General features: G+C 39.0%; 1 protein-coding gene across 1 annotated transcript; it reads left to right on the top strand.

Moving 5' to 3' along the window:
• The first annotated feature begins 297 nt into the window (after positions 1 to 297).
• RGS10 (regulator of G protein signaling 10) lies at positions 298 to 19,707 on the top strand. The gene is made up of 5 exons (XM_081328420.1): positions 298 to 381; positions 5,760 to 5,878; positions 7,377 to 7,463; positions 9,048 to 9,191; positions 18,790 to 19,707. Exons 1-5 carry the CDS (start codon positions 333 to 335, stop codon positions 18,934 to 18,936), a joined length of 546 nt encoding a protein of 181 aa, XP_081184546.1. The 5' UTR covers positions 298 to 332; the 3' UTR covers positions 18,937 to 19,707.
• The last annotated feature ends 1,349 nt before the right edge of the window (positions 19,708 to 21,056 follow it).

Genomic DNA, 21,056 nt, shown 5'->3' with positions numbered 1-21,056 from the left:
ACTGGCTCCGAGGCCGTCTTCTTCTCCAGCGTTTCCCAACCTTAGGAACTTGAAGATGCGTGGACTTCAACTCCCAGAATTCCCCAGCCAGCATAGCTGGCTGGGGAATTCTGGGAGTTGAAGTCCACGCATCTTCAAGTTCCTAAGGTTGGGAAACGCTGTTCTTCTCCACCCGGGGAGATGGGAGCGGGCGTGACGACTGCGCTCCAAGGGCTGCACGAGGCGCCTCCTCCCTTTAGCGGCGAGGCGGGTGGAGGGCCCCGACCGGGAGCGCGCTTCAGCCGGGGATACGCCTCCTTCCCGGACTCTTCGCTGGGGTTTCACCGCCGGCGATGTTCACCAGGGCGGTGAGCAGACTCAGCAGAAAGCGGCCTCCGTCAGGTAGGGGCGTTAGTGCGGGTAGGGGGAATTGGTGCCGTGCCCCGGATAAGTAAGATATAGGGTGTGGGGATGGATTGGAAATAAAACGCAAACAGCCCAGCCTGAGCGTTGGCCGTTTGCTAAGTTTTCTTTGCAAGCGGAGGGTTGGGACGGCGGTGGGTTTGCCGTTTGCAAACTGGCTTTTCTGTGCCGGAAGGAGGAAGATTAGCACTCAGCGCCTCACCGGCTACGCTTGGTTGGCTGTTAAAGTTAGCTCTTCTGGTTCATTATGGCTATTTTGTAGATACAGATATTGATATAGATAGATATCGGAAAAGCGGGATGAAAGCCTAGCAATCGTGATATACATGTTACGATTGCTAGGTTTCCATCCCGTTTTTTTCCCCGCTCCTTGGAGTCAGAAAACGCAAGGGGGAAGTCTTGCACTCGAAAGAGGAAAGGCTGAGGAGGCTCGCTTGCCATTTGGCAGGGTGGGATTTTCAGACAGACCAGTATGAACGAGTCAGAAAAAAGGAAGAGAGAAAGAGACAGGCACGCACTTCAGAGCTGAGAGCTCCGTCCCGTCTGGCAAAGAGATCGAAATGATTTCAGGAGCATGCAAGAAATGCAAGAGAAAACTGAGACTGTACCCTTTTTTTGTGTGTGTGAATCAAGACAGGTTGGATTGCTCCTGAGGACTTAACGGGCAAATATCCCATTAATTTTACATTTCTCTGAATAGTCGGTACGAATCAGAAAGGTAATACAAAATAATACAGCAGAGAGCAGGCGCGCTTCTATTGAGCCAGCTTGTTTACTTTTGTTCAAATCCTGGAGTTCATCTTTTATGGAAATCAGTTTTGCAGTATGAAAATATTTAGAGATGAAGGGATTACTCGAAGAATGATGGAATAATTTTCCATGTCCCGTATACAGAATAGTACTGTCCTACACTGAAAATAATATGTCCATATATCCCCAAGTGAAAAGTTTAAGCCATGCTCAAGATTGGGTCTTCAGCATTCTGTTGAACTTTGTAAAAGTTGAATCCATCATTTGGTTTTGAATAGTTTGAAACAATGAACCTTTACCAATGAATGGATATTGGAAGTTAGATTAAGTATTTGTTGAGTATCTACTCATTCTGGTTTTCATATCTTTATTTATAAATTACTGTATTTTTCATTCACATGGTGGAAATGATTCAGGCTTTGATTTCAGAGGGATGAAATCTAGGATTCCTGAATGTGATCACTGTACCAAAAAAAAAAAAAACCCTGGCAGGGAAGTAGTTACTTGGAAAGTATTTATATACAGGATTAACAGTATAGATTTATTAATCTCAGTTTTAAACTAAAGTTTAAGCTAATTAGGTTAAACTTTGTCTGTCATGATTTGGATGAAAGCAACAAGAAATCTCCGGGCCATAGTTTGGACTGCAAATAAAAAAATCTTCCTAACAGAAGACTTCTGTATTGTTGCAAAACATTACCTATGACCCTTTATCATCACCAGAAATCACTCAGTTTGGAGACTTTACCTTTTCCCTCTGAAAAGTCACTGTTACTGAACTCTCTGTAGTATGCAGGACATTTCTTTGTTTTTGTGTGTGGAGCATATATAAGGGCAAGTGACCTTAATTCCATTCTTTTTCGGATTTCCAGAAAAAAATCAGGATGTGAAGATGGATATTTCTTTTACGATCTTTTCTCTAGTCTCAGTGATTTATTCTGCAGCCTGACCTTATTTCAAATACGTAATTATTCTTCTTGCGGTTCTCTGAATCTTTTTCCACTTACTAGAATTTTTATGTCCAGATTGGTTTTCCTGCTTTCAAATACCAAACGTAGATACAAAATATCTTTTTTGGAAATAATTGAGATTACATAATTTACCCATAAATATTTAGGGATCTGACAAATTATATGGTTTGTTTAGTCAAGTTAAATTATAGCAATGCAGTTATAAGTAACAGTTGGGCTGCTGGAGCTCAAAGGTGCTGAAGATGAATCATAGGCATCAGTTTTTGATCTGGCTTATTTCTTGTAAAACAAGGGCTTCACACCTGATAAATGTTCCTGTTTACTATGCACATAACATCTTCTAAGTTTCTGTAAGTTTTAGTTAAAAGCAGAAACCAATGTTATGAAAGAAAATGTTCGTATTAGTAATTTCAGCAAATCCACTGATTTAAAACACGTTAACATTACAAGCAGCTACAGGTTGTCTACAGTTTAGTTGCTTAACAACCATTCAAAATTACCACAACCTAGAAGGCTCATAAAGCACTTCTGGTTGAAGTAAAATGTGCTAACCCCCAATGGTTATAAAGGCTCATCTTTATGATGGTTTGTGGTGTTAAAATTGGGTCCATGTGGCTGCCTTTACTTAACAACCAGAATGACTTACGGCCAGAAATCTAATCCCAATTGTGGTCATAAATCAAGGATTGCTGGTACTACTAAAAAATTGCATGTGAAACCTAAACCTATCGGAAGTAAAGTTTCTTTGCTTCTTGGGCATGGATTATTTTCATCTTGGATTGTTACTTTCAAGCTTCAGTTTTCAAGCAATAAAAATGTATTTCTATGATTGTAAATTAATGTTACATATAAGAAATTTGTTGTGGATAAATATGTATCATATGTTGGTGCAATGTTATCTACTTTTCTGCAAATTGCAGATATAGCTGTGAATAGAGAGTGAAATAACATGCAAGTTATGTTAGCAATGATGTAATAAAGGTTGTAGCTAGTCTGCTTTATAACTTCAATAAAGTTGTTGTTGTTAGTTGCAAAGTCGTGTCTGACCCATTGCAACCCCATGGACAATGTTCCTCCAGGCCTTCCTGTCCTCTACCATCTTCTGGAGTCCATTTAAGCTCATGCCTACTGCATCAGTGACTCCATCCAGCCACCTCATTCTCTGTCATCCGTCCCCTTCTTCTATTGCCCTCAATCTTTCCCAGCATTAGGCTCTTCTCCAGTGAGTCCTTCCTTCTCATTAGGTGGCCAAAGTATTTGAGTTTCAACTTCAGGATCTGGCCTTCTAAAGAGCAGTCAGGGTTGATCTCCTCTAGGACTTATCGGTTTGATCGCCTTGCAGTCCAAGGGACTCGCAGGAGTCTTCTCCAGCACCATAGTTCAAAGGCCTCAATTCTTTGGCACTCAGCCTTTCTTATGGTCCAGCTTTCACAGCTATACATTGCAACTGGGAAAACCATGGCCTTGACTATATGCACTTTTGTTGGCAGGGTGATGTCTCTGCTTTTTAGTATGCTGTAAAGTAGATGTCCTCTTTAAATAACGGAAGCAAAGGGACAAAGCTATTTATGCTGAGTAGGATCTATATTTCATTTCCACTGAATGCCGTAGGACAAATTCATCTGAATCAGGGATCCAACTACTAATATGTACTTGTTGTCTATTTGATGTTGCAGAGGAAAAAATGAGAGAAGATATGCTAAAACTGCTTCCAGAGATGAGGTTTTTATTGTATAATTATCCTGTCTTAAACATAGGATTTAATAGGAAGTTTAGATGACATTTTCCATTTGGAATTCACCCATGTTTTTGGATTACTTCTTTTATTTCTTACCACAAAGCGGGTGAGGAGGAGGAGGAAAGATAGGCAGAATAACTGCAGAGTGCTTTTCAATTAACACAGAAGCAGCCAAAGTGTATCTTAAATATTTAAATAGTTCGCCCAGCTAAAAGCTCTGGGATTCTTACCCAGTGTTCTAGAAGTTTTAAATTCAGTCGCACCTAGAAATAACCATAATTCACTGTACAAGGGGACATCAGGATTGCACTGTTATTGTATTGTATTAACTCTTCGGACTTTATTCTGATTATGAGCTACACAGAATCTGGCTTATTAAAGCAGCAGAAGAAGATAATTTATTAATTTATGATAGAAGTTCTCTCTTTCCTCACCACCAAAATTAGATTAGCACCATCCCTTTTGACATTCTCAAAGGCCCTCAAGATGTGATTGTGTTATTAGGCCTGCGGTTACCAGGATACCAGAGATTTGCTTAGATGGCTCCATTGTTGACGTTGCCATTTTTATCTTTTCTCCTCAAAGGGGTTATACATTTGGATTTTTTAAATATTATTTGCTTCTTAATGCAGATTTTTATATTTTTATATTTGTTGGTTTTATTTTTGTAGCTTTTATCTGATTGTTGTGTGCCACCTAAAGTCACTTTGGGTGAGATGGGCGTTTTTGAGAACACTCAAAGTTTAAGAAGAAACTTTAATTTATAATATGCACATATACTATTGAAAGCAATTTAGTGTTAACAAGAAGTACATTAATTAGTTTGAGTCTTAGTTTTCCAGTTATATTTTTATTGTCTTCCATAAAGCCACATACATTCTTACTTTTTTTAAAAAAAAACAGTATTATTACTGTCTATAAAGGACAAGAGACTGTATGTAGAGATCCTTGTTTTACTTGTTACTTGATTTGTACAGTATATGACATGGAGAAGGATAGCAGATTTGCCATTTTTTATATTGAATTGTGTGCTTGGTCTGTATCATCATCCTACTCTGCATATGAAATCTCACGTAAATCTTTATTTGATTAACAAATAAATAGATCAGTGGACTGTTAACTTTAAATAATTCTGTTCTTGTAGCCAATGGATGTTCAACAGCAACTTCTTGATAGAATTTATTAACCTTGTATTTTGGCATGGTTAAACTTTTTCTATACCATTATGCTTAATATTAACAGTTGTTAAAGCCCAAATAAAAACTAATCATTTGTCATTATAGTAAAAACCAAATTTCTTCAAAATTCAGTATTTTTTCTGTTTTCTTCCAAATAGATATGTTTAAAACATATGGATGTGTATTTGTATAGCTGTTCTGCTATGCAATTCTCTTTTAGGAAATATTCCAACTTGTTTACAAGGCAAATATTTAATATCTAACACTATTGCCTTTTTAAAGCTTCTTGAAAAATTTCTACCTAGTTTATAAACTTGGAAAAAATGATGTCTTAGTCACATTTAATAAAATCACAAGCATACCCATTTGGATAGGGTTTTGGTATATTACATAGTATTGCTTTATAGCTTTGCTATGGGTGATATAAAACAGGGAAACATGATTAGTCACAAAAATAAAAGGCATTACCTTATGTCAAGTAAGATTATATTCACATTATATTTCATTTTTCTACCCTTTGAACTTGAATCCTGAATCTGTAGTTAATTGTGGATTAAATGACATGACAGCGAAATATATTTATGTTTGTTGGTTCTCACCATCTTCAAAAGTGCAAATTAATTGAATTGTCTCACAGCCTTTTAACACAGAGAGAAAGAAACAGTTCTGCAGCTATAAGTTGAAACACACAGACATACCATAATTAACTTGCTTTTTCAGAAATAACAGACAATGACAGCAAGCCATGCAGTAGCCATCAGACCCTCAATGGAACCACAATATGGGCTCAGTCACTGGAAAGTTTGCTGGAAGATCCAGAAGGTGTAAAGAAATTTAGGGTTGGTATCTAAACTATTATTTACCACACAAAGCTAAAAACAACTCCCAAACAATTAGAGCTGTTTTGTCTTCATTATATGAATCAACAATATGCAGGTTATTTATTTTGAGAGTCTTGAGTGTATTTAGTGGCACTTAGGTTTAAGGAAAAATATGTAAAGTTCAAATTCATAATTGCTGAGGTGATAGATAAGTGTACAAGTTTATGTAAACAGGAGTGTGAAACCATTGGCTGCCATTACTAAGGTGCTATCCTTATTCTAATACTCTTCTCAGGATTGCATGAAAATGACTACAAAAAGTTGAGTTGAAGTGGATACCATACACAACGAAGTATAATATAAGCTTTTAGAACACAGCTACAGAAATATTGGGGGCAACATCAACGTCTGACCTTTGAATGACAATGAGAAAAGTGGAGCAAGAGGAGGAGCATGCTGCGACTTCCTTTCTGAAATCTTGTCACCTTACGGGACAGAAGACATACAGATAGTCCTCTACATACAGCCATTCATTTACTGACCGTTCAAAGTTGCAACGTCACTGAAAAAAGTGATTTAGCACCGTTTTTCACATGACCATTGTAGCATCCCTGTGGTCACATGATCAAAATTCAGATGCTTGGCAACTGTTTCTTACTTATGATGGTTGCAGTGTCCTGGGATCATGGGCTCACCTTTTGCCACTTTCTGACAAGCAAAGTCAACGGGGAAGGCAGTTTCAGTTAACAACTAACTTGCTAACTTAACTTCAGTAATTCACTTTAACACCTGTAGCAAGAAGGGTGGTGAAATGGGGCAAAATTCACTTAACAACTGTCTCGCTTAGCAACAGAACTTTTGGACTCAGTTGTGGTTATTAGTTGAGGACTACCTATACTTTTTTTTAAAATTGCCCTTGTTTTCTGGAAGGAAAGATTTCTCTTCTGATAGATGATGGCCCCAACTCTGCTCACTTTTAGGACAGATGTTGAGTGGCATTAGAGGCCGCTTAAGTGCATTCCCCTTTGGTTGTATTATTAAGTGCTTGGTCACCATTTTTCTATTTTGTATTTATATATTGTGCATATTTTAACGTTTTTACATTTTTGGCTTAATTGTTTTTTCTTCTTACATGCCACCTAGAGTTGTACTGCATAATAAGTTTGGCAGCCTGATAAAAGTGGTTATGAATACTAATAAAGTTTAGATCCACAAGAAAATAAAGTGTTAATAGGAATACTCGCTTGATTCCATTTTCCAGTAATGCCATTTTAACAACTGCAGTTTGGTAGCAACCTTTGAAGAGGCTCTGAGAATTGTAGCCTGATAATCAGGAAAGCAGCATGTTGCTTCAGACATTTACTTTGTACACAGTTGTTTAAGAGTTTGCAATTGAATTTGCAAGGATATTAGAAAATCCTTTTGTTCTTTATGTGAAGACCCTTAATGAATGTAATAAAGGCTGACTACTAGTTTATGGTACTTTATTTTAATAGCTCCTTTTCTTCCCTATCAGGACTTTTTAAAGAGAGAATTTAGTGAAGAAAATGTTTTATTCTGGCAAGCTTGTGAAGAGTTTAAGAAGATAAAAGATGAAAAACAGGTATTGACTCACAAATCAAGCAGAACCAGCTGAACTTCACTTGATATGAATATATGTAAAAAAACTACAGTCTACATCTATTATAGTTACAGCACACAAAATTGATTCAGGTGGGAAGTGATCATTGTTGAGATTATGGTGGTTATCAAGGATTTTTTCTTTTGTCGTTTATTTACAAGATTACATGTTAAAACGGCTTTAAAACTATGATTTTCTAGAATTTTCTAACTATTTTTTCCTTCTCTTTTGGCCAATGCTGTCTGATTTAAGAAGAGGATAGGTAAACTCAATTTTATCTTATATTTCCCTGGGAAATGTTTCATAAACTGAAATATAAAGTGATTTCATGTTTTCGCCAATTCAGTTTTTGCTATATAACCTTGTAAACAACAAGTGTAAGTTGTTGTTTTTTTTTAAATTTTAAAAAATCATTCCTTTGGAAATGCTGCTTAAAGTAGGATTTCTTAACTTTAAGACGTGTGGGTTTCAGTTCAGTTTCCAACATGCTGAAAGTTGAAGTGCACACATCTTAACGTTACCAAGGTTAAGAAACCTGGCCTAGATCATGGGTAGGCAATCTTGGCTCTCTTATGACTCGTGGACTTCAACTCCCAGAATTCCTGAGCCAGCATGGCTGGCTCAGGAATTCTGGGAGTTGAAGTCCACGAGTCATAAAAGAGCCAAGGTTGCCTACCCCTGGCCTAGATGAATGACGTCTGAATTTCTTGGTACCAGTGAGCAGCGACATGAATTTTTTTTCTAGAAACTAGCATGTGATGGCTTGCATAACAAGATGGTCTCATAAAAGATGAAGATGTATGATAAAGAGTAGGAAGATAATATAAAGAACAGCAATCCGGTTGATTGAGCTGTGGATAAAGTGTTGATTTCAGAACTGCACATTCCAAGAAACAAAATGAATGTTAATCTGATTCCATAATTACACCATGCCACTACATATTCAACTTCTGTTGCCATTATGTTTTGTTAACTCTACAAAGGACAGTTATGAGTCATATAGATTCCAATAGGATACAAAATTTGACTTGCTGCTTCAGTCCTCAGGTTTTTCTTATCATGTAATAATCTTTTTGTTGAAACAAAAGCTGTTTGATGAATCAGCCGCAATCCTTTTTAGTCAAGGAATCAGCTGTACAGAACAACGCTTGTTTCAAATGACTTTTCTGAATACAAGGATAGATCACAATAAACATGGAATTTGGCTTACAAGATTCATAAACCCCAGCCATTACAGCCTAAAATTAATGTTGTAGGATATAACAGTGATTACAATGATTTATTGATTATGTTGGCTGATTATACTTAGGTTTATTTACAGAATAGTGTTCTCATCGTAGAATTCAGCGCTCTTTTCTTCACCTTTCCTGTAGATTAATCTTTAGTATTGGAAAGACTATCTGAAACAGGATGTGTGCAGGGCAGGGAGATTTCAGGAGGAAGATCAGGCGTTCTCCTCTTGCTTAAGTGGAATAATATTCAGTTAATGCAAAATGTTTTTAAGGAAGGTCGGCAATGTTGGGGAAATGACATCTGTGCTTAGCGAAGATGTCCTTCTCTTCACAGATGAACGCAAAGGCAAATGAAATTTACAAAAATTTCTTGTCTAATAAAGCTTCTTATCAAGTCAATGTAGAAGGACAATCGCGTTTGGATGAATCAATACTGGGGAAACCTCATCCTCTGATGTTTCAGAAACTTCAAGATCAGGTAAAATTCTGAAACTTCCTTAATTATCTTGTGAAATATGAACAACTAACTCCTGGCAGCAGGACAGGATCATAGTTACAGTAGTTAGAAAGGCTCCAGGAACAATGTTTTTTTGCTGAACAGATTACCTAATATTTAAGAAAAGAAATTGACAAGTGGAAAATGCTTAAGAAAGAGTATATTTATGATTTGGTTTAGTGGTTAAGGCACCAATTTAGAAAGCAAGAGACCATGAGTTCAAGTCCCACCTTAGCCATGAAAGCCACTTGGCTTGGGCCAGTCACACACTTTCAGCCCAACTCGCTTCACAGGGTGGTTTTGTGGAAAATAGGAAGAGGAAGGTGTGTTGGATATGTTTGCAACCTTGACTTATTTGAAAAAATAATAAAGATAGGATACAAATGGATCAAATAAATAACTCAAAAATAATTGAAATTGATGCATGCTTACCGTATTTTTCAGACCATAAGACGCACCTGACCATAAGACGCACCCAGTTTTTAGAGCAGGAAAACAAGAAAAAAAATATTCTGAACCAATTAGTACCGGTATACTAGGAAGGAAGGAGGGGAGAGAGAGAGAAGGAAGGAAGGAAGGAAGGAAGAAAGGAGGGAGGGAGGAAGGAAGAAAGAGAGAAAGAAAGAAAGAAGGAAGAAAGAAAGAGAAGGAAGGAAGGAATAGAGAGAGAAAAAGAAGAAAGAAAGAAGGATGAAAGAAAGGAGGGAGGATGGAGGGAGCAAGGAAGAGAGAGAGAGAGAAAGAAGGAAGAAAGAAGGAAGGAAGAAAGGAAGAAGGAGGGAGGAAGAAAGAAAGAGAAAAAGAAAGAAAAAGAAAGAAAGAAAGAAAGAAAAAAAGAAAGAAAGAAAGAAAGAAAGGTAGGTAGGTTCCGGTAGTTTCTTTTCCCTGAATAAGTTTTCTAAGATGCCGAAGCAATTTCAAACAATTAGCAGTATTACTCTTGCAAATGGGAAATCACTTCCAATAAACTTCGCAGAGAAACCTGCAGGGACAACTCCTCACGGCTTTGCTGGGGCAAGTCACCTATGTGGTTTAGTTTAGCAAAAACTATTTCTTTAGCAGCGAGGTAAAAGAAAGAAAATGTGCGCGCGCGAGGAGGGGGGAGGCAGTCAGAAGGCATGGCATGCACGTCCGTATTTCTTCCCCTGCCAACCAATCACAAGGGCGGGGCAGAGAATTCCACGTCTTCATTCAATCACGTCTCTCCAATGGAGCTGATGGACTGCATTGCCTGAACGGGAGACAAGTGTTTTCACTTACCTTCAGACCATAAGACGCACCTTGTTTTTCCACCCACTTTTTTGTTTTTCCACCCACTTTCTTATGGTCCGAAAAATACGGTACTTTGTACATCTTTCCTTTATTTCAAAAACTATTTGATGACATAATACACTGAATATCTTTTTTAAAAAAATAATTGCTGGTTAGGCATGGCAAAGGTATATTCTAGATAGATAGTTTGTTAACTGATTAGTCTTACAATCATATTAAAAAAAATACAACAAAAATCAGATACAGGTCTAATTCCAGGATAAAATAGATAAAGGAGAATACAGCAATAAAATATAAATTTGGTAAATTCGAAGAATCAACATTCAGGTAAAGGCATCACCTTTACAGAATACCCAATGTTCGATATAACGGATTTTTATCTCAGCTGCTACAAACAAGTTTGTTAACTACAAACTTAACAGTTCTGCTCATGATGTATACCTTAGAGCCCAGAAATCAGTGGGTTGTTCTTTCAAGTAGGGATGTTAAATATCTAAACCCAAGAAGGGCACGTTCTTGACAGTCAAACAAAACATGAGCAATATCTTCAATGGCTGGAGCAGTGCATATACACAATGAATTTCAAAAGTTGCTCTCCTATATCTTAAAACTTTGGTGCTTTTCTGTTTGGAAGAATCTGACAGACATTGCTTTCTATTTATCTGTGCATTTAATATAAATAATTATAAATTACTGCAGTCCCTATCTATTTTTAGCCACATGATACTTTGTTGAATGCATATTATCACTGTGTACAAATTTATGTTTCCACTGACTCAAAAATATCATTGCACTTCTTCCACACTGTCCCATTTTCTCTTTCTCTAAATCTAGATCTATTCTGCCTCAGATACTTAAGATTTGGGTATTATCCTATCATGTCGTTCCTCAGCCCCCCTCACGCATACTCCATTATGTCTTGTCACCTTCTCTTTGTCAATAACTCTCCAATGCATTCAACATCTTATTGTGGGAAGAGAAAAGGAGTAAGCCTGGATAATTTTACAGGTAACTGTGAGGGTCTTTCTGGTCTAGTAGTTAAGGCACTAGGCTAGAAACCAGGAAACCAAGTTCTAGTCCAGCCTTAACATGAACGTTTTAATTGCTGCCAGCATTTGCCAAAGATTTAACATGAGTTTGCCGAATATACCACAATGGCTACATTCCAAAATAACTCTATTCCATGGCTTATTGAGAAGCCATAATGGCTTCTTAGTTTGTATACAATTCTTAATATAGGTGCATTCATTCACTACAGTAATCAAAGGGCAAACAAATTATAATAGAAACTAGTTGGTGTCAAAACCAGCCACGTATTAACATTACGTGTTTGCTACATCTGCTTGATGTCCTTTTAATTTTTCTAAAGTTCATCATTTATACTGCAAAATGTTAATAGATGACCTTAATAGTTTAGTTTCCTCAGCATATCTCTATTTGGTAGTCAGTGTGTGGTAGATCAGAAATGTAAGGGTTCCTTTAAACTAAATTAAGTTTAGGGACAAGTTTATGTTTTGAAAACCAACATCAAGTTTCTCATCTGGTAATCATATTTTTACACACAAAGCACAATGTGTACTAATTTGAAATTTGTTATCAAAATGTTTTGAATTCCAAGTTTTTATAACTGTAGTAAAAAAGATAGTAACCTACTTTAAAAAGAAAAAACAACCAAAGCACTTTGTCTCTCTTAAAGGATCTTCTTGGAAAAAAAATCTTTTGCAGCTAATTATGTGAGGCCTATTATTGCTGAAGTATAAGCAAAACTCCTGAGAACATAACATTAGGCAAAACGCTTTGCCAGCTGGTTTAAGATTGCAGTTGTGTTCTCTTGCTCTGAATGGATCTCGTATTGAAGGAAGACCTCAGCCAACTAACCCCACCCCCACCCCCCCTTTGTCTCCATCTGCCCCCAAAAGTAACATCTTATCTTAGCTGGTCATCACTTTCTCAAATTGCAGAATTATATCCAAGTTTGTGCAGTATACAATAGGATGTGCAGATGGCAGTATGGGTCACTTTCTAGTGCTTTTTAAGCCTAGACCAGGGGTAGGCAACCTCGGCTCTTTTATGACTCATGGACTTCAACTCCCAGAATTCCTGAGTCCTGGCTCAGGAATTCTGGGAGTTGAAGTCCATGAGTCATAAAAGAGCCGAGGTTGCCTACCCCTGGCCTAGACCAAGCAGCCCACTTACCTGCATGTTTTGTGGAAGAGATGAAGCAACCAAGATATAAGAAAGGAAAGAGCTCCCTGCCCAATCTTTTCTTTCAAAAACCAGGAGAATAGTGAAGACGCCATGGGGTCTGCAAAACTCAGTTGTTCTATTAAAAATTACAGCACTTCTGGCTTTGTAGTATTAAATGCTGCTTTGACAAGGAAGTTGTGTACATTTAAAATAACTGAATCTGATTAAAAAAATTCAGATAACAAACTGATGGGCTACTTTTTTTATTTTTCAGTACATCCAGGCTTGCATAGGATATACCAGAAGTCAGGCCCCATAGGTCTATTGCAGTATGTTCTATTAATTAATATTGTTTATCAAAGAAATATTATTGAGAGGTCCTTGGTGCTCTCTAAGCTTGGTTGTTATCTTGCAGACGTTTCAGTAGCGACATTCCAATAGGTTGCATTAATGTCAGTTGCTCATAGGGTAGACACTCCAGGATGCAACAGTGTGCTAAGACTGAGATCTAAGAACAATTAGATGCTAAGCAGAACAAAGTTAGTGGATTTACTGTGAGATCAAATCCACTGATTATGTGCTAATAAAATAAAATGTCCATTTGGCTTATCTTGTCTATAAATAACTTCATTCTATTTAGGAATACATTGTTTTGGCATTTTAGCAGCAGCAATATATGATATAATAGGATAATCATCTTTATGTTGGCTCCTTATTATGGCCAAAGTTTCTTTCAAAATTAATAGCAATATCATAATCAAGTGAGATTATGGCATTATATATAGTACTCAATATCCTGAAGCATCAGTAATTTATGTAATGCACATGTAATTAAACTTTAATTTATGGAATAAAAGTAATGGGAAATATGGAAAGGTTGCTGGATGCAATAATGAAGAGAAAAAGCCTGTATATGAAGAAAAATTGATATAAGAGAGTGATTGCTACGGAAATTTAATTTAATTTAATTTAATTTAATAATATTTGTATACCGCCCTTCTCCCTGAGGACTCAGGGCGGTTCACAGGGCAGAATAAAATACTAAATACAAACATTAAAAAAAGATTAAATGATTGCCCAAGTTAAAACAATTAGAATAAAATTCTAAAACACCAAGTTAAAATTAAGACACCAAAAATAAAAAACCCCACCAATCCCCATCAGGCTAGGCCGGCTTGAACAAACAGAAACGTCTTGAGATCGCGACGAAAGGAGCGAAGATCGGGCGCCATCCGGAGCTCTACCGGTAGCTGATTCCACAGCTCCGGGGCGCCCACAGAGAAGGATCTCCCCCTGGGGGCCACCAATCGACATTCTCTGATCGGTGGCACCCTGAGGAGGCCCTCTCTGTGGGAACGCACAGGGCGCAGGGAGCTTGATGCCGGCAGCAGATGTTCCCTAAGGTACTCCGGCCCCATGCCATGGAGGGCTTTAAACACTGTTACCAGTACCTTGAATCTCACCCGGAAGACAACTGGCAACCAATGCAGCTCACGGAGCAGAGGTGTAACGTGGGAGTATCGGGAGACTCCCAACACAACTCTCGCGGCTGCATTCTGTACCAGTTGGAGCTGCATTCTGTACCAGTTGGAGAAGAATATAATGATATGTAGAAAAGAGGTTAGTTGCAAAGTGTACATATAGTCCTCACTTACTGTCCACTATTTCAGTGACCAAAATTAGACTTATGACTGGTCCTTAAACTTGACACTGTTACAGCTTCCCCATAGTCTTGTGAATGCCATTTGCAATTTCCACAGTTAACTTCAGACAAGCAAAGTCAATGGGGAATTCAGCAGAGAGTTGGAAATCATTGACATCATGTTTAATGAGCCATGATGATTTGCTTAGTGACCACAACTGGAAATCACATTGTAAATTGGTGCGGTCACATGACATCATGCTCAACAAGTACTTTACTTAGCAAAAGTGTTGCTGGTTCCTATTGTGGTTGGTAAGTGAGAACTATCCACGAACTATGAGGATAGTTAGGATAAAAGAGGTAGAAAACAGAGAATAATTTCCATAATAAATGATTTTAGAAATAAGTTAAATGGAATAAATAAGCAGCCTCCAGTAGAGTGAATGGAATTAAGGCTAAATGCAGTGGCATGACTTGGGGTGAAATTGAAATGGGGGGAATGCTGGAGGAAGTATTTTAGAAATATGTATGTGGCTGTAAGATGATGTTACAGAGTAGAACCGACATTAATGCTATAAATATTAATGGAATACCGTGTTTCCAAGAAAATAAGATCCACCCAGAAAATAAGCTGTAGCCTGATTTTTAGGGTGCACCTAATATAAGCCCTACCCCAAAAATAAGCCCGTGGGTAGACCTGGCCAGCATGGGAGGCGGCGAGCGCGTGGGGGCCAACGGTGTCTGGCAGCAGCTGCAGTCCATGCAGCACAGATAAATCTGAGCGTTGTGACCACCAGGCCAGCCCCCCCAAGCAGAGGTGCTTGCATCATGATCACCTGCCTCCCTCAGTGCATCTGCCTCTGCCTGGTGCTTGTACAGGTAATCAACTCACCTACACTGCCTGGGCTCTGCAACCCCAGAATACGCTGGGCAAAGGGCTGGCGGGCTGCGGCTGCTGCCGGACACTCAGCCCCTGCACACTCACCACCTCTTCTGCATGTGCCAGTGGATGGGGCACCCAGCCAGATTGATACCATGATACCATGTATCCCCAAATATAAGCCCTAATGCATCTTTTGGAGCAAAAAATATATAAGACTGGTTCTTATTCTCGGGGAAACATAGTATTAATATTCTATTGTATGAGAAAATGATTAAGAAGAAAATAAATGCTATGAGAATGTTGAAAAATACTAAGGCGATAGGTCTACATGTCTTGGAGAAATCATTAAAAAAGAATATGGTTTGTTTATGGATTGGCTATGCATCTTATTCAATATAGGCGAAGACAGATTCCCTTGTGCAGAGGAAAAGCTGATTAGAATGAATGCATGAACAGTCTGACTCTTTGTTAAGTAAGCCTGGAAAGGCATTTGGCAGAAATAGATTGAAGAAATAAAGTTCAGCTTTATGTTCAACAAGAGATGTACAAACCAATATTTTGCTTTTCAACAGATCACCGACAAGTGAAAAAATTTACAATATAATTATTGACGTAGAAGGGAAGGCTTTTTGGATGGATTTCTGTGTTAAAAGCAACATATTATGGGAGGAAAGCATGTATGAGAATAAATAGAATAAATAGAAATTTTATTTATTTATTTGTATCCCACCTTTATTATTTTTACAAATAATTCAAGGTGGTGAGCCTACCCAACACTTAAGCAAGAAGGCTGTGCTATCTTACCTGGTTTAAGGAAGTTATGGAGACAGGTATAAGAATAGGGGCTACCACACCTGAACTGCAAAAATCTGGATGATATCTTAATGATATCAAACAATGTAGAAAGCTCACTGGATTTTAAAACAGATCTGGTAATTATAATAGGGACTGTTTGTGGTAAATTGGTAGTGTATTGGTTGGGTATGAATGGCATGTACCGTATATACTTGAGTATAAGCCGAATTTTTCAGCCCACTTTCTGGGCTGAAAAATCCACTTCGGCTTATACTCCAGTGAACAAAAAAAAAGAACTTCCACCCCCCAGTTTGGAGAGCGGCTGCTTTCGTCAAACATGGACGAAGGCAGCAGCTCTCCAAATGGGCGGCGGCGGTTTGGAGAGCTGCGCGCGCAGCTCCGCCGCCACCTCTGCAAGCCTCCGCTGAGAGAATGGGGCGGTGGAAGCTTGCCACCCATTTTCTCGGCGAAGACGTCTTTCGGGGGATCCAGCCTCTGCCGCCCCCTTCTCTCAGCTGCCCAGCTGAGAGAAGGGGGTGACAGAGGCTGGATCCCCCGAAAGAAGTCTCCGCTGAGACGAGAGAATGAGGCGTTGGAGCGCTCCGCGAAGTATGGGGTATGGAAGTATGGGGGCGGTGGAAGTATGGGGCGGTGGAAGCTTGCCGCCCATTTTCTCGGCGAAGATTTCTTTCGGGGGATCCAGCCTCTGCCGCCCCCTTCTCTCAGCTGCCCAGGCTTCTTTCGGGGGATCCAGCCTGGGCATCTGAGAGAATGGGGCGGCAGAGGCTGGATCCCCCGAAAGAAGTCTCCGCTGAGACGAGAGAATGAGGCGGTGGAGCGCTCCGCCAAGTATGGGGCGGTGGAAGCTTGCCGCCCATTTTCTCGGCGAAGATTTCTTTCGGGGGATCCAGCCTCTGCCGCCCCCTTCTCTCAGCTGCCCAGGCAGCTGAGAGAAGGGGGCGGCAGAGGCTGCATCCCCCGAAAGAAGTCTCCGCTGAAACGAGAGAATGGGGCGGTGGAGCGCTCCGCCGAGAGAATGGGATGGTGGAGGCTTGCCACCCATTCTCTCGGCAGAGACTTCTTTCGGGGGATCCAGCCTCTGCCACGCCGCACCGCGCCAACAGCAAGCCACCCCATTCTCTCAGCGGAGCGCTCCACTGCCCCATTCTCTCAGCGGCTTGCTGCCCCATTCTCTCGTCTCGGCAGAGCCCAGCTGAGAAAAGGGGGCGACAGAGGCTGGATCCCCCGAAAGAAGTCTCCACCGAGATGAGAGAACGGGGTGGCAAGCCGCCGAGAGAATGGGGCGGTGGAGTGCTCCGCCGAGAGAATGGGGCGGCTTGCTGTTTTCTCGGTGCAGCACGGCAGAGGCTGGATCTCCCGAAAGACGTCTCTGCTGAGATGAGAGAACGGAGTGGCAAGCTGCCGAGAGAATGGGGCGGTGGAGCGCTCCGCTGAGAGAATGGGGTGGTGGAGGCTGGATCCCCCGAAAGACGTCTCTGCTGAGATGAGAGAACGGGGTGGCAAGCTGCCGAGAGAATGGGGCGGTGGAGCGCTCCGCTGAGAGAATGGGGTGGTGGAGGCTTGCCGCCCATTCTCTTGGCAGAGACTTCTTTCGCGAGATCCAGCCTCTGCCGTGCTGCACCGAGATCCAGCCTCCAGCTGCTGCATTTCCCAGCCTCGGCTTATACTCGAGTCAATAACTTTTTCCAGTTTTTTGGGGTAAAATTAGGGGTCTCGGCTTATACTCGAGTCGGCTTATACTCAAGTATATACGGTATTTTATGCCAATTTGTAGGCTGAGAATAATTTGCAGTGTATGTTAAGTAGATTGTGTATATGGCAAGAAGGAATATGAATCTATACACTGATGTATTAAAAAACAAAGTAAATATATTTGATAGGGTAAATGGAATTAATGGGTGGGTGGGTGTTTGTTCTGGTGCGTTAAAGTCAGTGTTGACTCCTGGTGACTGCCTGGTTAAGTCCTGCAGGTTTCAGAACTAATTTTCTATTGCTTCCTTCCTAGGACTGATGTAAGGTCATCCTGTTAGCTTTGTACCTAATGCAAGACTAGACCTGGCTCTCGAGTAAATGATTACAAGTTCAATATAAATTAGAATGAATAGGTGAAGCTAAAATGTTTGTTAAACATGGAGAAATGGAAACTGCAATTGCTGGTATAACGGTTGTGGAATGTAGTGTGGTTGAAAGGCACGAACAAATGTTAAAGTGAACGACCAGAATGAAAGGAGTCAATTAAGAGACCATGAATGAGGATTAAATGGCAAAGCACATATGTGACAGAAAAATGAATGAGTTCAGAGGAGAAGGAAGACCAAAAAAGTAACAGGCAGAATTCATGACAACCTTAAAAAAAGAGTTGTAAGAAAATAGAAGAACAAATATGTGTATAAACTGGATGGTTTACATGGTTCAAAAAGTAGTCTTTCATGTCGTCTTTTGACGCATCCTTCAACAATCATTTTATTTGCCATGGTTGAAAAGCATAATGTAACTGTCTCGTTCATTTTTAAAATTCCACAAATTATGTGAACTTCAACTCCCATGATTCTGTGTAGAGTTAATGGTGGATAAGTGAATTCTGGGAAATCAATTTCACATATCTGAAGGCAACCACTAATTGGGGAAAGCCTGCTAAGGCAACAGAATATTTTCTTTTTAGCACTTTTTAAACAGATTTATTGTTGACTAATTGGGGAGCTCATTTGCAAAACCTTTTTTCTTCTTGTTGTTTGACGCCTAGTTTCAAATAAATTGTTTTTTTCCCCTTTTCCATACAGATTTTCAACCTCATGAAATATGACAGCTACAACCGCTTCTTGAAATCAGATATATTTCTTAAATTGAAGGAGACTGAAGAACAGGAAGAAAATTCACCTGATCCTCAGACTGCAGCAAAAAGAGCTTCTAGAATTTATAATACATGATTGTATCCACATATTTGGATACACTCCAAATAACAACAATCCATAGATCAATAGATATATTGAGACTACAATCAAAAGCATACCAGTTCTCAGGAATAATCTTTGTGGCTAACACAGATGCATTTAGAGGCTTAAATAGTATAGAATCCTATTAGATAAAACTTACCTTTGGTTGCTTCAAGTGACTTGTTTCTTGCCGGTGCTTGCTTCGAGATACAATGATCAAGGTACTTTTATGACATCCCTTGAAAGACTGAACAATTTGTAGGTCCTTGCAAATTGCTTTTAATTTTTTTAAAAAAATATTTTCTTGTAAATTATTTGGTAGAGGTGGATGATAAACGTAGCATTAAAAAGTAAAGCAAGCTTGAAAGTAGAGATAATAAAAGGTAAAGGTTTCCCCTGTCCAATCATGTCTGACTCTAGGGAGCAGTGCTCATCTCCATTTCTTAGCCAAGGGAGCCAGCATTGTCTAAAGACATTTCCATTCTCATGTGGCCAGCATCACTATATGCCATGGTGTACGAAATGCTGTTACCTTCCCACCGAAGTGGTACCTATTTATCTACTTGCATTTGGATGCTTTTCAACTGCTAGGTGGCCAGGGCCTGGGACAAGTTGTGGGAGCTTATCCTGACGCGCAGCGCTCAGGTCTTGAAACTGGGCCATTAGCTTTCCAGCTGACATGCTCAGTGTCTGTAACCGCTCATCCGTTGTGCCCCAGACTTTGAAACCTTCCATAGAGTTTTGTATAACAGAGACTTTTCGAAAACATCCTCTTTCTTGTTTTAACTGCTATGTGAATTGAATTAATCATGTCATTTTGGGTACCCAATCCACTGAGGGATTAGGATCAAGTTCAAGACACTTTACAGTAGCTGTTTGGCTAAGATTTTTGTCTTTAAAAAGTGCTTCCTGGACCAATTTTATAGTGTGTTTTTCTATTTAAAACTAAGGGATCTATTTCCAACTGCAGCAGAATTATCTTTTAAGAAACACCTACATCTTAAAAAAGAATTCTCAGTACTAAATCAGTATGGACAAATCACAACAATTCACCACTGAGATTATGCTACAGAGGCCATTTTCATCTTGGCTGTCTTGAAAATATTTTTTTGCAGGAATTATCAATATGGAAATATGCCTGGTAGAAGTATGGGGTTAATGGAAATATGTGGGCCGTGTATGAGGTTAAAGAGCAGTTTATGGCAAGAAAGAAATTTCAAACATTAGAAAGAAATTGTGCTTCATTTTGTTGTGCTGTTTTTAAATCATATTTTAAATATTGATAATGCCAATGACATGGTATATGTTAGTATGTGTGATACTATTTTGTATTTGATTATGCTTGGGGCATTCCTCCTTCATGCTTGGGAGTGAAGCATAATTTTTAACATTTTGTTAGCTATAGAAAATTAAAGTACAGAAATAGTGCTAATATGATTGCAAACCTCAACCAAAAGCCTTGCTCTCTGTTTTCCAGCTGAGGCAAAGAATCCATTTTTAGTTTATTTTTGTTTTAATATTTCACCAAAAAATAATTTTAATGCTGTTAACAAATTGGGTTGCATGCTTTATTTACAAGTTCTGCATGTGAAATGCAATTCTGATTCAGAAACTCTATTTGCTTTTTTGTCTTTGTATGGACTACTTTATTGTTCAGTTTAACTCTTTAAATAATGGTAAGTTTTGTTTATTTGGGCAAGTAGCACACAAACCTATTTTTCTCACTAGCTTCTTTCTTCTCTAGAAGTCTTAGTCATTATGTAATATATTAGGAAGAGATAAGATGTTTGAGATTTCAGAACTGACTATATATACAATAAATGATAGCAGTTGTATCCTACTTTCATCTTAATACAGAGAATTGTGGTTCAACCAGCAATTAGTTGCTGGGTTATTTGGTTCTCCCTCAAATCACTATATAACCAACAGTAGCATTTCTAGACATGGGCAGTAATCTCCTGTAAGTTGTTCAAAAATGTCAACTATTTCTTTGCCACAGACATATCAATGCCTTATTGATTTAATTGTCTTTCTCTTTTACTAAACGGCAAAGAGTAGGAGAAATCTTCTGTAGATTGTATATATATTTTACAAAGGTAATCATGTCTGCAGAA

The sequence above is a fragment of the Vipera berus genome (assembly GCF_964194415.1).
Source record: "Vipera berus genome assembly, chromosome: 5".
Taxonomy (NCBI): Eukaryota; Metazoa; Chordata; class Lepidosauria; order Squamata; family Viperidae; genus Vipera; species Vipera berus.
The sequence above is the reverse complement of the archived record's forward strand: the minus strand, read 5'-3'. Positions and strand labels throughout refer to the sequence as shown.